We start from the raw sequence: 11,998 nt of genomic DNA, 5'->3' as shown, positions 1-11,998 counted from the left end.
AAGTGGCAACATCAATCAAGGCAACAATGGTGAGGTTGGCCCAGGATCGGGCAGCAATTCATTCTGCTGTGCATAAGGTCGCTATGAGTCAGTACCAACTCGAAGCTACCTAACAACAACAGTTCTTTTACCTAACAACAACAATTCTTTACGTGCAAACTAGTATTATTTTGTTTTTCCTATTTTGAAAAATTTCCAAACAGAAAAATTTACTAAGCAGTAAATTACATGACAACTCCTACTTTCCTTGTAATGTTATGTAAATCTGCACTCATGCTGAAACAAATGAACCAAACCCCCTACTCACAACAAATTCTTCTTACAATCACCTTCACTGGTTACACATACATCTTTTAAATAACTGAAAAAGCATCAAGTCTTTTCTTATACTGTGGTAGCTATTAAGTGCCACTGAGTTGGCTCTGACTCCCAGCAACCCTGTATACTGTTTCTGAGGAACAGGTGGTGGATTTGAACCTCTGACCTTGTGGTTAGCAGCCTAATATTTATCCTAAAGCGCTGCACCAGGACTCCGCTCTTGTAATACAGTAAGGCTGTTCTGACTCACCCACAAATTCCACTTAAAGACAGGAACTAAATCCCAGGAATTTCCTGGGTTATATACATGGTGGTGGTAGTGGTTATGCGCTGTGTAGTTGGTCCTGACTCACAGCGACCTTGTACAGGGTTTCCGAGGCTGTAATTCTTTACGGGAGCAGAAAGCCTCATCTTTCTTCTATGGAACAGCTAGTAGTTTCAAACTGCTGACCTTACGGTTCGCAGTCCGATTCGTAACCACTACACTACCAGAGCTTCTCCGGTTATATATATATATACTTCACTGTATATCCATCCATCTATCATTTATTTGAATCATCTTATTATCTAATGCATTTTAAAACTAGTTGCAGCTATAAGTACATGATGGCAAAATACCACATCTTGTATTATCTTTACCTAGAGTTCAATGTTAAGTTTTTTTCCTTTAGGAAGAATTTATATACAAAGATGAGTGCAAATTTTAAATACACCATTTCAAGGGTTTTGACAAATGGTTCTCAATATTAACTCAGAGCCTTATAATACAGAACACTGCTATCATTACCAGACATTTCATTATGCCCCTTACACTCAGTCACCCCTCTGTTACTATCCTCTCTCACAGAGGCAATCACTGTTCTGAGTTTTGTCATTATTGTCTTGAACCCCACATAAATGAAATTTTGTCTGTACCATAACCTTTAATAAATAAAACAGAGTAGATACTTTTGCGTAAGGCTTTCATTAAACAAAATATTTTAAAGATTCATCTGTGTTCTTGAGGCTATCGGTAGTTTGTTCCTTTTACTGCTGAATAGTATTCTTACTGATAGTGGTTTAAACAAAGAACTTCTCAATATGTAAAATATGGATTCTGATTTTGTTTCCTACCTTCATATTGACATCAGCTCCATTGCCAACTAGAAGTTCTAGACACAATGCTCCATGGGTTGATGCAGCAGCAAAGTGCAAAGGAGTAAATCCTTTTTCATTCTTTTGATTTACATTAGCACCACAATCTATTAGTTCATTCACAACAACATCCTGTCCATTATAGCAGGCTACATGAAGAGGTGTATTTCCATAGGCATTTGGTTCATTCATCTATTAAGAGAAAAAAATGTAAATGTTAGTCTTGCTAATTGTCATTGCTATAAATTATTAACTTTGCAGTTGCTTTCAAATGATTAAAGAACCATAAATCATACAGATGGTTACAATTCTAAATTTCTTTAAAAAATAATGAAAATTAACAATGGTGCCCATTTTGTATATGCAGGCAATACAATTCACATATATAATGACTATCTCAGGGCAAAATTAAATGATTCCAAGAGATATTAGAAAAAAAGAAAACTGAAATATTGTTAAAAGTCAGAAGGAACACAACGGAAAATTCTAAGATAGGTCTTTTTTTTTAGAAAGCTTTTCTAAGAAAGCAAAAGCTTTCTTCATGCATGATGTTCTTGATGTCACCCCACATTTCCTCTGGTCTTGGATCATTAGTATCTATAATGCATCAAATCAAACCTATTCTTGAAATGGTTTCTAAATTCAGGTGGTATATATTTTGGCTTTTGTGGGCTTATTTTAATTTTTTCAGCTTTAGCCTGAACTTGCATATTGATGCAACTGAGAGGTCTATTCCACAGTATATTCCTCCTTGCTTTATTTGATGGGTCTATTCCACAGTATGGTCTTCCTTGCTTTATTTAGGCTAATGATGTTTGGCTTCTCCATTGTCTCTTTCCACAGATGCAGTCAAATTTATTCCTTGTGTTCCATGTGGTGAGGTTCACAAGTATAGTCGCCATTTATGTTGTTGAATAAAGATATTTGCAGTGATTAAGTCGTTGGTCTTGTAAAATTCTATCATGTGATCTCCAGAATTGTTTCTATAATCAAGGCTGTATTTTCCAACTACCAATCCTTCCTTTTTATTTCAAATTTTGCAATCCAATCACTAGTAATTATCAGTGCATCATGATGATAATTTTAGACTGTAGAGTTTGGTAGAATCTTCCAATTTCATCATCATTGGTTTTAGTGAATGGTGGTATTAATTCGTCTTCCTTGTAAGCATATTAGGATATTATCCTATCATACAGCATTGTAATTCCAGGATAGATCTTGAAATACTCTTTTTGATATGAATCCTGACTATCCAAGAAGTTATCCAAAAAGAGAACTTAGGTCGTATTAAATTCCCACCATATTGTTAGTAATCCGGGGGGGTGGTGGGAGAGAGAAAGTGTGCTAAAAGTAGAATATGAAACAGCAAGAGACCGTATACCATATGTACTAGGTTCAAAGTGTCCTCCAAAAATTCACTTTTACCTGGAACCTTAGTTGGGGTGGAATCAGACCTATTTCCAAATAAGGTGTAATCAAGTTAAGATGAGGTCATACAGAATCATTTACTTACAAAAGAACTACTTGACATACAAACAGAGGCAGAGATTAAAGTGGGGCATTTACAAGCCATGGAACACCAAATATTGCTGGCAACCACCAGAAGCTAAGAGAGAGGCATAGAACAGATTTTCCCTCAGAACCTCCAGATGGAACCAAACAGACCAACCATTGTTTCAGACTGCTAGTCTCCATATCTGTGAGTGAAATTCTGTTGATTTACACTGCCCAATTTGTGGTAATTTGTTACTGCAGCTGCAGAAAACTAAATGTTACTATTGTTGAATGCCATCAAGTTGGTTCTAACTAATACTGACTCTGTATAGGGCTTTTGAGGGTATAAATATTTACTGCAGCAGAAAAGTCTCATCTTTCTCTTAGAGGGATTGGTGGATTCAAATCAGTTAACAGCCCAATGTGTAACCCACTACACCACCATGACTCACCACAGGAAACTAATACATGCCGTTAAACGGATCTAAATCTGATTACTTATTTATAAGAACATTTTGTTCCAATAGTTCACAAATGCTATATTGCTGTCAATAACATAAGTTTTCAAAACTGTACCAGAATGAACTTGAAACAGTCACTAGACACAAGTTTTCCTCATTTCACTTACCTAGATCAAGTGTTTTCTGCTAACAATGTACAAATAAAAATATTTTTAAAACGATCCATAACTTTATACTGCTCAATTTAAATACCTACATCAACGCCAAGATCAAGAAGGTACTTGACTACACTGATCATTCCACTCGAGGCTGCTGCATGAAGAGGTGTATAAGACTTCTTATCCTTGCATGTCACTTCAGCTCCATGTGCCACGAGTAATTTCACTACTTCAATGTGACCTAAAAATGCATTTATGAAGGGAAAAGAGATAAGGATATGGGAAATTATAATACTGTTCTGTAACCTTTTAATAAAAATAAACATGTGCATCAGTTACATAATGCATGACAAGTCACAAGATCACATGAGGATGGAAGAAACAAAATATTGACAGTTTTTATAAAAGTTGGTACAATATTTGAAAAAAACACATGTGATTATGTTATCAATGATAACTCTGTAATTTATAATCCTCCTTTGGCCTGGAGCTTCTTGTTCTTTTTAAGGTTGTTTTAATACAGTCTCATGTTCTGAATTTAGGTGTTCATTTTGTTACTCTCTCTTAATGACAATGACAACAGATTTTTTTTTTTTTTTTTGCAGTTTTCTACTTGAAAACCTGGGAATTAGTTTCTTGAAAATATTAGGTGTTTAGAACATGTAGCTTAATAGTTGAAAACTACTTTTCCTATTTTTTTTTTTTTTTACCAGAGTTCCATCACCAACTTTGTTACTTACTTGTATCAGTCTAATTTGAAAGTTGGCTAGGTTACAGCAACCAACTCTCAAATTTCGTGACTTAAACAACTAACATTCACATTATGATAGGTTGGCAAGAGAGCTCTGTTTATTCTAGGATTAAGGTTCAAGCAACTGATAGTATCTTAAATGGGGTCAACTGCCATGTTGTTGTTGTTGTTGTTATGTGCCGTGGAATGCCCTGTAGGAAGGAGGAAATAAACTACAATTTCTTATCAAAGCAAGCACTCTGGTTCAGAAGTGATGCTGCTTTCAATTCATTGACCAGAATTAATCTCAACGCCTCACAGGAAGGACTATATCTAGAAGGTGAGAGAACAACTATTCTCTTTAGTACTTCTCATTTTTCATCCAAACGGATTTTCAGTACTCTCTCCTTCCCTGCATGGCCCTTCCCAGTTCTGTCTCTTTATTCATAAGATTTCTTTTGTGTATGGAATGTTAAGTTTGGATGTCGCTTCCAAATCACTGCTGCTAATTCTATAAGGTCCATGTCAAATTTCAACTTCCCTGACAAATCCAATCACTCACTTCCCTAGACTTCTGGTATGCAAAAAGCACCAAATACCTGTAAATCCCATTTAACAATTCTTTTACTATCTTGTGATATTTCTTACCCTTGAATCATTATTTAATGAACTTTTATAAACTATATACAAAATAGGTACTCAATAACTATTTGTTTCATTTTTGAGAGTGGGGCATGTATAGGTGCATGCATTTACATTTTGGCTGCTGTTGTGTCTTGGAATGGCAGTATTTCAATTATAGAAAGTTCTGGAATCTGACAGGACATATATATACCTGTATAAAACTAAAGAAATGCTTAGGGCACAAAATAACATTGTTTAGAGGGTAGTGAATGAGGGGGTGCTGTGAATGTGTAAAACTTTTACTCTTTTCTGGCTTTTGTACAGCAAGGTGAGCCTTCGAAGTATGTGTGCAGTTTCCTGGTGTCATTTGGAATTTGTAGTTTTGGTGATGATGTAATTCTCAAGTGAATTTCTTATTTTCAAGCGCAATATCTGAATTTTTATAAGTGGGTTATGCTAATTTTGTTCACAACACCATGTAAAAACAGGGACAAGTGTGACCAGCGTTCTCTTTAGCTAATTCTCATTAAGCAGTTTTTATTGTTGTTGGGATCGAAATAACTTCCATTCTTGTGAAAAACAAGCCAGGAGTAAGGGAGGTGACAAGTGATGACAGCTCAGGCAGGCTGAAAAGCATTTACCTGTCAAGAGATTTAGAAGGCGAGCGAAGACTCGAACAACAATTATGTGCAGCCATTGCAGAGTGCTTTTATGTGTTACCCCATGTTTCCAAATGTTTCACACAACACAGCCAAATAAAATCGCTAACAATTTTTTCATGCCTCATTCCACCTACCTATCCTATACCTAACGTCTTCCACATACTATTTACCAAATTCATCTTATGAACATAATTTTTATAAAACCATTCAGCATTCTTGCATTACTGAAAAACCTTGTGTCACAAATCTAACAAAATAATCTGGGTCATATGAGGCTTTCAAATGAAGCCTTGGCAATCTTGACAAAAGTTAACCAGGATACTAACTCAACAGAATACATATAAATCTGCAATACTACCTAGAACCTAATGTAAATTTAGTTGTTTACACATACACTTTCGATTAAAGTAAATAATTTCAGTTTTCTCTCCAATCTTATTAATAAAAAGAAGTATCTCCTATTATGCTTTTAGGGAAAACAAAACAAAAAGGGTACTTATGAAGTCATTAGATGCCAAATGAAATGTGATTATACATAAAAGTAGGAATCAACTTGACAGCACTTAACAACAACTAAGCATATGAGGATTAAATGGTCCAAAAAATCCCTCCCTACACATTACTCTTTGATCTCATAACATGAAGGAGGGTCACACAGAAATATAGCTTTTTAAACTACACAAATGCATATTATTCACTAACAGATAAAAATAATATATATATATATATACCCATACGTTTAAGACACATATAAACTAGAAGAACTTCAAAACCACCAGTTAGAATTCTAAGTACTGACTCAGATCATGCTGCTGATGCATGAAAACAGATTTCAGGAAGCATGAACTTTTCCTTGCAATGATAAAGCCCTATACTTTGGTTCTTTATTGTAAAATGGGAGGTAACCCCCAAATTCTATTCTAATCGTAATTTAGAATGAACAGATAAGGCTGAATTTTATTATTTGGTGAAGATGTATTTCTGTTCTATTTTTAAAAGGGTCTATAGATGTAAATTTACAATTTAAAAATTAATAAGACATTTATTTGAGCACATTTTAAAAATATGGCAAATTGCTTTAGTGGACCATAGAAATATAAAAGTGCCTTTCTATAATCAATCTGTAGTTGTTATTTAAAAGAAAAAGGGAAGAAAGAAAATTCTTCAGTGAAATAAATTATATTGATCCAGTGAGGTGAACCCTGGCCAAAAAAGTGTGTCTTCCTTGTTAATTTACAAAATAATTTCACTGCAGGATTAGATTTCATTTAAATAATTTTAGAAGATGGAATTCATTAAGTATGGTATACTTAATTCAATAGTCAATGACAGCATCCTTCAAAAATTATATCCACATATATATGAACCTGGTAAATGGACTCAATATCCCTTTGGAATCTGTAACAACAACAACACAATGGCCCTACATTTTATTTTGTTCAGGAACGTACAAGTAGGTTTCAGAAAGTTTGTGGAAAAGTGGAATTAAAATATAATTGAATTTTTTCCACAAACTTTTTGAAGCTACTTCATGTAACACCAGTGAATTATGCTTAGAATTAGGAGAGTTTTAGAAAAGGCAAGGGAAAACATCAGGGTGTGTGGCACTGTGGGTTAATATGATGGACTGCAAAGTCAGTTTGAACCACAAGGCCGGCAGTTCAAGCTCAACAGCCACTCCTTAGAAACCCTATACAGGGTCGCCATGGGGTCAGACCCTACTCGATGGCACTTAACAACGACAAGGGAAAACATCATTTCACATCCATTCAAATTACATATTACTTGAAGAAGAAAAAAATGCTATAAATACTAATTAGCTTGATTGACAACTTATTTACTTTCTTCTGTCACATCATCACAGTAAGATAATTTAAGGTAGAATGTGGCTGGCTGGCAATTGTCAAAAGTACTGAAAGCAACAGAAAAGATGAACATATAAAAGATCTTGAGGAATGTTGAAAATATAAGATCTTAATGAAAGTGGGAATAGCCACAGGGTGGGGTTGTTGATAAGTGCCTTTGAGTCACTTCTGACCCACAGGGTTTCTGAAGTGACTCTGAACCGATGACCTTGCAGTTCAAACTAACCTTGCAGTTGAGTGCTTATTCTACAGCACCATACCTGGACTCACATGGTGGGGAGGAGGGATTAATTGATTCATTTGGAAAAAGAGGCAAAGCTGGAGAATACCAATAGAGAATTTAATCATGACTTCAAGATAAGAGGTGGGACCTAACAGAAAAATTAAGGTAGTTACAACCAGGAGAGAGAAGGCCCGGAGTAATAAGGAAGTCATGGAGAAAGAAATTACTAGAGGGCTACATGTTACAACAATATTTAAGGATACTCTGAATGTAATCTGGATTTCAGGTTTATCTGAGACTAGAGACCATCAATTGCTTCCTACTTACATGTTTGGCTCTCTTTAAACCTGAATGCCTAGAACAGCTGAACGCTTTCAGAAGTGTTAATCTTGTTATATGCTTAAAAGAAAACACAGAGAAAGCAGAATTATGAATCTCTTAATGTTTGCACTAAAAATTAACTGAATGGTAAGGGCCAAGAAACATGATACACCTATTTTCAATCCAAAATTGAGTGCCTGAAAAGTGACGGTAGATTAGGGATAACAAAGCCATCCGAAGTCTGTGAGATACAAATGCTTATCTATTCCGTGGACTCAACTAGAAGCATATCCCTGGAATTTGAATTTTGCGAAAATAGCTACTCAGTCAAGCCTAATTCTTTGGAGGTAAAGGACTGCTATATTTTACTCAACATGAAAACTATTTATTTATTAAGTAAAAACCACTGTTAGGCTAGTTGGTCCTAAACTGTCTTGAAGAAAAAGGGACAACAGATAGTCATATTTAATAGTCATCACAACTAAAAAATGGAAAACTACAGGCTGTAAAGAGGAGACTTCAGAACTATATAGATTGGCTTCTAGCTGTTTAACCTACAGTTTGCAAAACAAAACTACACATGACATCACTAAAGGCACTGACCTTGGTTTTAAAAATGAAGACATAGACAAAAATGTTAATCTTTAGGGACCCTTTTCATTTTAAAGCAAACCTATTTAAACATATCTTTGAAATCAGTGATAGCTACACATTCTCTCAGTAACACACTTGTCTTAATCTCATTATAGTACATCTTTTTTAAAAGTATAATTTTTGTTCCATGAAAAACAAAAAAAACAATTTTGAGGACATGGCTGGTATCAAATTTTTTAATAAAACGCAAATGAACATCTTCCCAAATTACTGAAGATTTGTAGTAAGTTGTTGTTACTGCTGTTTTTGGTGCCATTCAGTTGGTTTTGACTCCAAATTTCTTGGCATAGATGAGTGAGCGCCTCCAGTGCTACATCAGCTTATTTAGAGATTTCAATTTGTATTCCGTCAAATCATGGTGCCTTGCTTTTCGCCAAAGCCATAAGTGCAGCTTGGACTTATTTCTTCAGTCCCATGGGCTCTTGATTATGTGCTGCCTATTAAAATACTTGATTACAGACCAATGCTTTTCGGTACAGTGACTCTTTTTATTTTTATTTTTTTAAGTTTTTAGTGTGAATTGAGTGATAGTTTACATGGAAGTACATCGGTTTTACACTCATTATTTCATTGCAATGATTATAATTCCTTCTGTGCATCATCATTCAACAGTATTAGCTTCTATCCCCTCTTTTTTTCCCCCTTTTTTTTTTGGGTGGGGGGGTGTTGGAGGCGGGGAGATGTACACCAAAACACTCAGGAATATATCATCACTTAAACAACCAAAGGGCACCTTCTACAAGCCTGCCTACTGGCCACCAGCAAACAGTTTTTCTCTTTCCATGAGTGTAGAGTCCTCCATCTCTGGTGTTGCTGCTTCTCTGGATAGTGTTCTACATTTTGCTTATGCTCTTCTCCCTTGATTGTCCTAAGGAGGGACCCTTCGCTTTTGATCTTCCTTGACAGCCCACATTGAAGGCCAAACTTGAGCTACAAGATGGATTTTTCTTGCAGCTATTTCCAATTTAGACAAATGATTTTCCTGGTCTTTCAGGGTATCCATAACTGGTTTGAATTCATTTATTTGCCTGCACCTTTTATTTTACATTTTAAAAGCACAGTTTAAAAATCAATAATCTTCCATTAAATCTTAATTTTATCTTTTAAAGAGAGAGATAGGGAAAGAAAATGAAGATTAGGGGAGTACTTAATAAGGATACGCTATCCTGAAAGAACATGACTACAGCTAGACTCTGTAATTAGGTACTGTCACTGACAACTCAGAGAATTACACTAGTTTTACATAGAAAATATGTCAGTTCATACATGATTTTTTTCTAGGCTAGAGAAGCCAGAAAGTAGAAGCTGAACTATAATCTTTCAAAAGAGGAAAAGCCCTCACAATTTCATGGTTGCAAAGGGAAGGGGTCCTTCAGCTTTATTTCAAGAAACTGTACCCAAGGTTTCCTCCTATAGAAGCAAAACCCCAGCTTTACTGGACTGGTGTGTTTTGTAACAGGTTATATATACTTCCTCTAAGCTAAGAGATCTACTTCCATCAGCACAGTCTGAGTACATATAAACCAACACTTCTACTCTGCTGTTTTTGTGCATTTGAAAACATCCTGAAGTAGGTTGGTCTACATAGCTGTATAAATTATCTCAAGAACCAATGAATGTACTTGCTAGTAGTCTAGTCACAAATTGCCTAGGTTTTGGTACTTTACACAGGCCTGTTTTCCTCATGAATTCTAGGCATCTCTTTTTAGTGCTATTTTGCAGATCATAAACATTTTCAAGAACACATGTATCATGTTACACCAGAAAAGCCTGCATTCAAGCCTTAATTTCTTTTTGTCAAATTTCTGTTGTAGAAACCAAACTTGATGCTGTGTATTAAATTAAGTGCTTGGACCATAATAATAGGCTTCTTACTGCATTTTCATAGCTTCAAACTTAAAATTTCCATAAAAATATGGATAGGTATGAGAATGAGCTTTTAGTTAAGACCAATCCTAAATTACATATTCTGGGCCTGTGTCTCTGATGTCTCTTAGTTGAAAGATTAAATGAAATTTATTTCTAACAGCTTTAAGATGATCCAATGCTTTCCTGTTTGACAAACTTCTCCCTCTACCAAGCTGGCTCCACTTAAGCAGCAAATTCAGAAGTAGTCCAACTTTTCTTCACTATCCGCAAAGAAACGTGTTATGTCAACAGCAAGAATTCATACATACAGCTTTTCCTGAGCACATAATGCCAAACAAAATAAAATAAAATAAAATAAACGGCACATACCCATATATGCTGCCCAGTGGATAGCACGTCTATCTTTCTTGTCAAAAGCATTAATATTGGCACCTCTAGACAAGAGTAATTTGACCATCTGGAATAAAGGCAAACAATAGTGTCATTAAAATTCAAAAGTAAAACCATTCACAAATATCCTTTGTGAAGGCTGCCCATTTCAATTATTCTGGAATGGAATTAATTCATTCATAGTAACAAGGCACTTTACATCATATTCAATATATGATGACTTAAATGTTCAAAATACTTTCATTGTAATTAATAAATAACAGGACAAAATATGAAAAAAGGTATAACGCTGGTGGCACTGTGGGTCAGGTTTTGGGCAGCTAACTGCAAAGTCAGCAGTTCAAACCCAAAACACTCTGAAGGCGAGTTAAGATGAGGCTGCCAGCTCTCATGAATAATTTAATCTCAAAACTCTATATGGGTTGCTAGGAGTTGGAATCGACTCCTCAGTGGTCTTGATTTTGTGGTTATTACTGACGTTAGCCATCAGTACTCTTTTCAGATGTCACTTTGTGTCCTGGTATTTTAAGAATAAAAGCCACAAACCAAACCCATTGCTGTCTAATCAATTCCATGGAATAGTGATCCTATCAGACAGAGCAGAACTGCCCCATGGGCTTTGAAGGCTGTAATCTTTACTGAAGCAGACTGCCACATCTTCCTTCCCTTAACCACTGATCTTTTGGCTATCAGCTGAACGTTAACCAATATAACATCAGTGCTCCTATTTTATTAATAACTAAGTACAAGTCTAGTGCTGGAATATTGAGCATGTTTTATTTCTATTCATAGCCCAAAGTATTATAAATGTGCAAAGCATAATCTATGCCCAGATGAATCAAATGTCTTAAATTTAATCAAACACATATCAAATACTCACAATATGATTAAACCTGAAAGTCAATCATTCCACAGACTACTTACCTTATAATGTCACAAGGTAGCATTCTACTATACCTAACTACATTTACAACAGCTTTCCCATGGAAAGGGGCATTCTGGTGCTGTGGGTTAATGCGCCAGACTGCAAAGCCGTTTGAACTGCAAGGTCAGTGGTTCAAGCTCACCAGCTGCTCCTTGGAAACCCTATACAGG

The 11,998-nt window shown here is 35.5% G+C and overlaps 1 protein-coding gene across 3 annotated transcripts in view; it reads right to left on the bottom strand.

The window, feature by feature from the left end:
* ANKRD28 (ankyrin repeat domain 28) overlaps positions 1-11,998 on the bottom strand; it is a 175,949-nt gene that overhangs the window by 67,425 nt on the left and 96,526 nt on the right. For all 3 annotated transcript variants that reach the window (XM_006840007.1, XM_006840006.1, XM_006840005.1), the window contains exons 6-8: positions 10,883-10,970; positions 3,664-3,806; positions 1,432-1,644 (exon numbers count right to left, since the gene is read on the bottom strand). In XM_006840007.1, the coding sequence (XP_006840070.1) occupies positions 1,432-1,644; positions 3,664-3,806; positions 10,883-10,970 (444 nt within the window). The remainder of the gene's footprint in view (positions 1-1,431; positions 1,645-3,663; positions 3,807-10,882; positions 10,971-11,998) is intronic.

Source organism: Chrysochloris asiatica, unplaced genomic scaffold (assembly GCF_000296735.1).
Source record: "Chrysochloris asiatica unplaced genomic scaffold, ChrAsi1.0 scaffold00028, whole genome shotgun sequence".
NCBI lineage: Eukaryota > Metazoa > Chordata > Mammalia > Afrosoricida > Chrysochloridae > Chrysochloris > Chrysochloris asiatica.
This window is presented reverse-complemented; position numbering and strand designations above follow the sequence as displayed.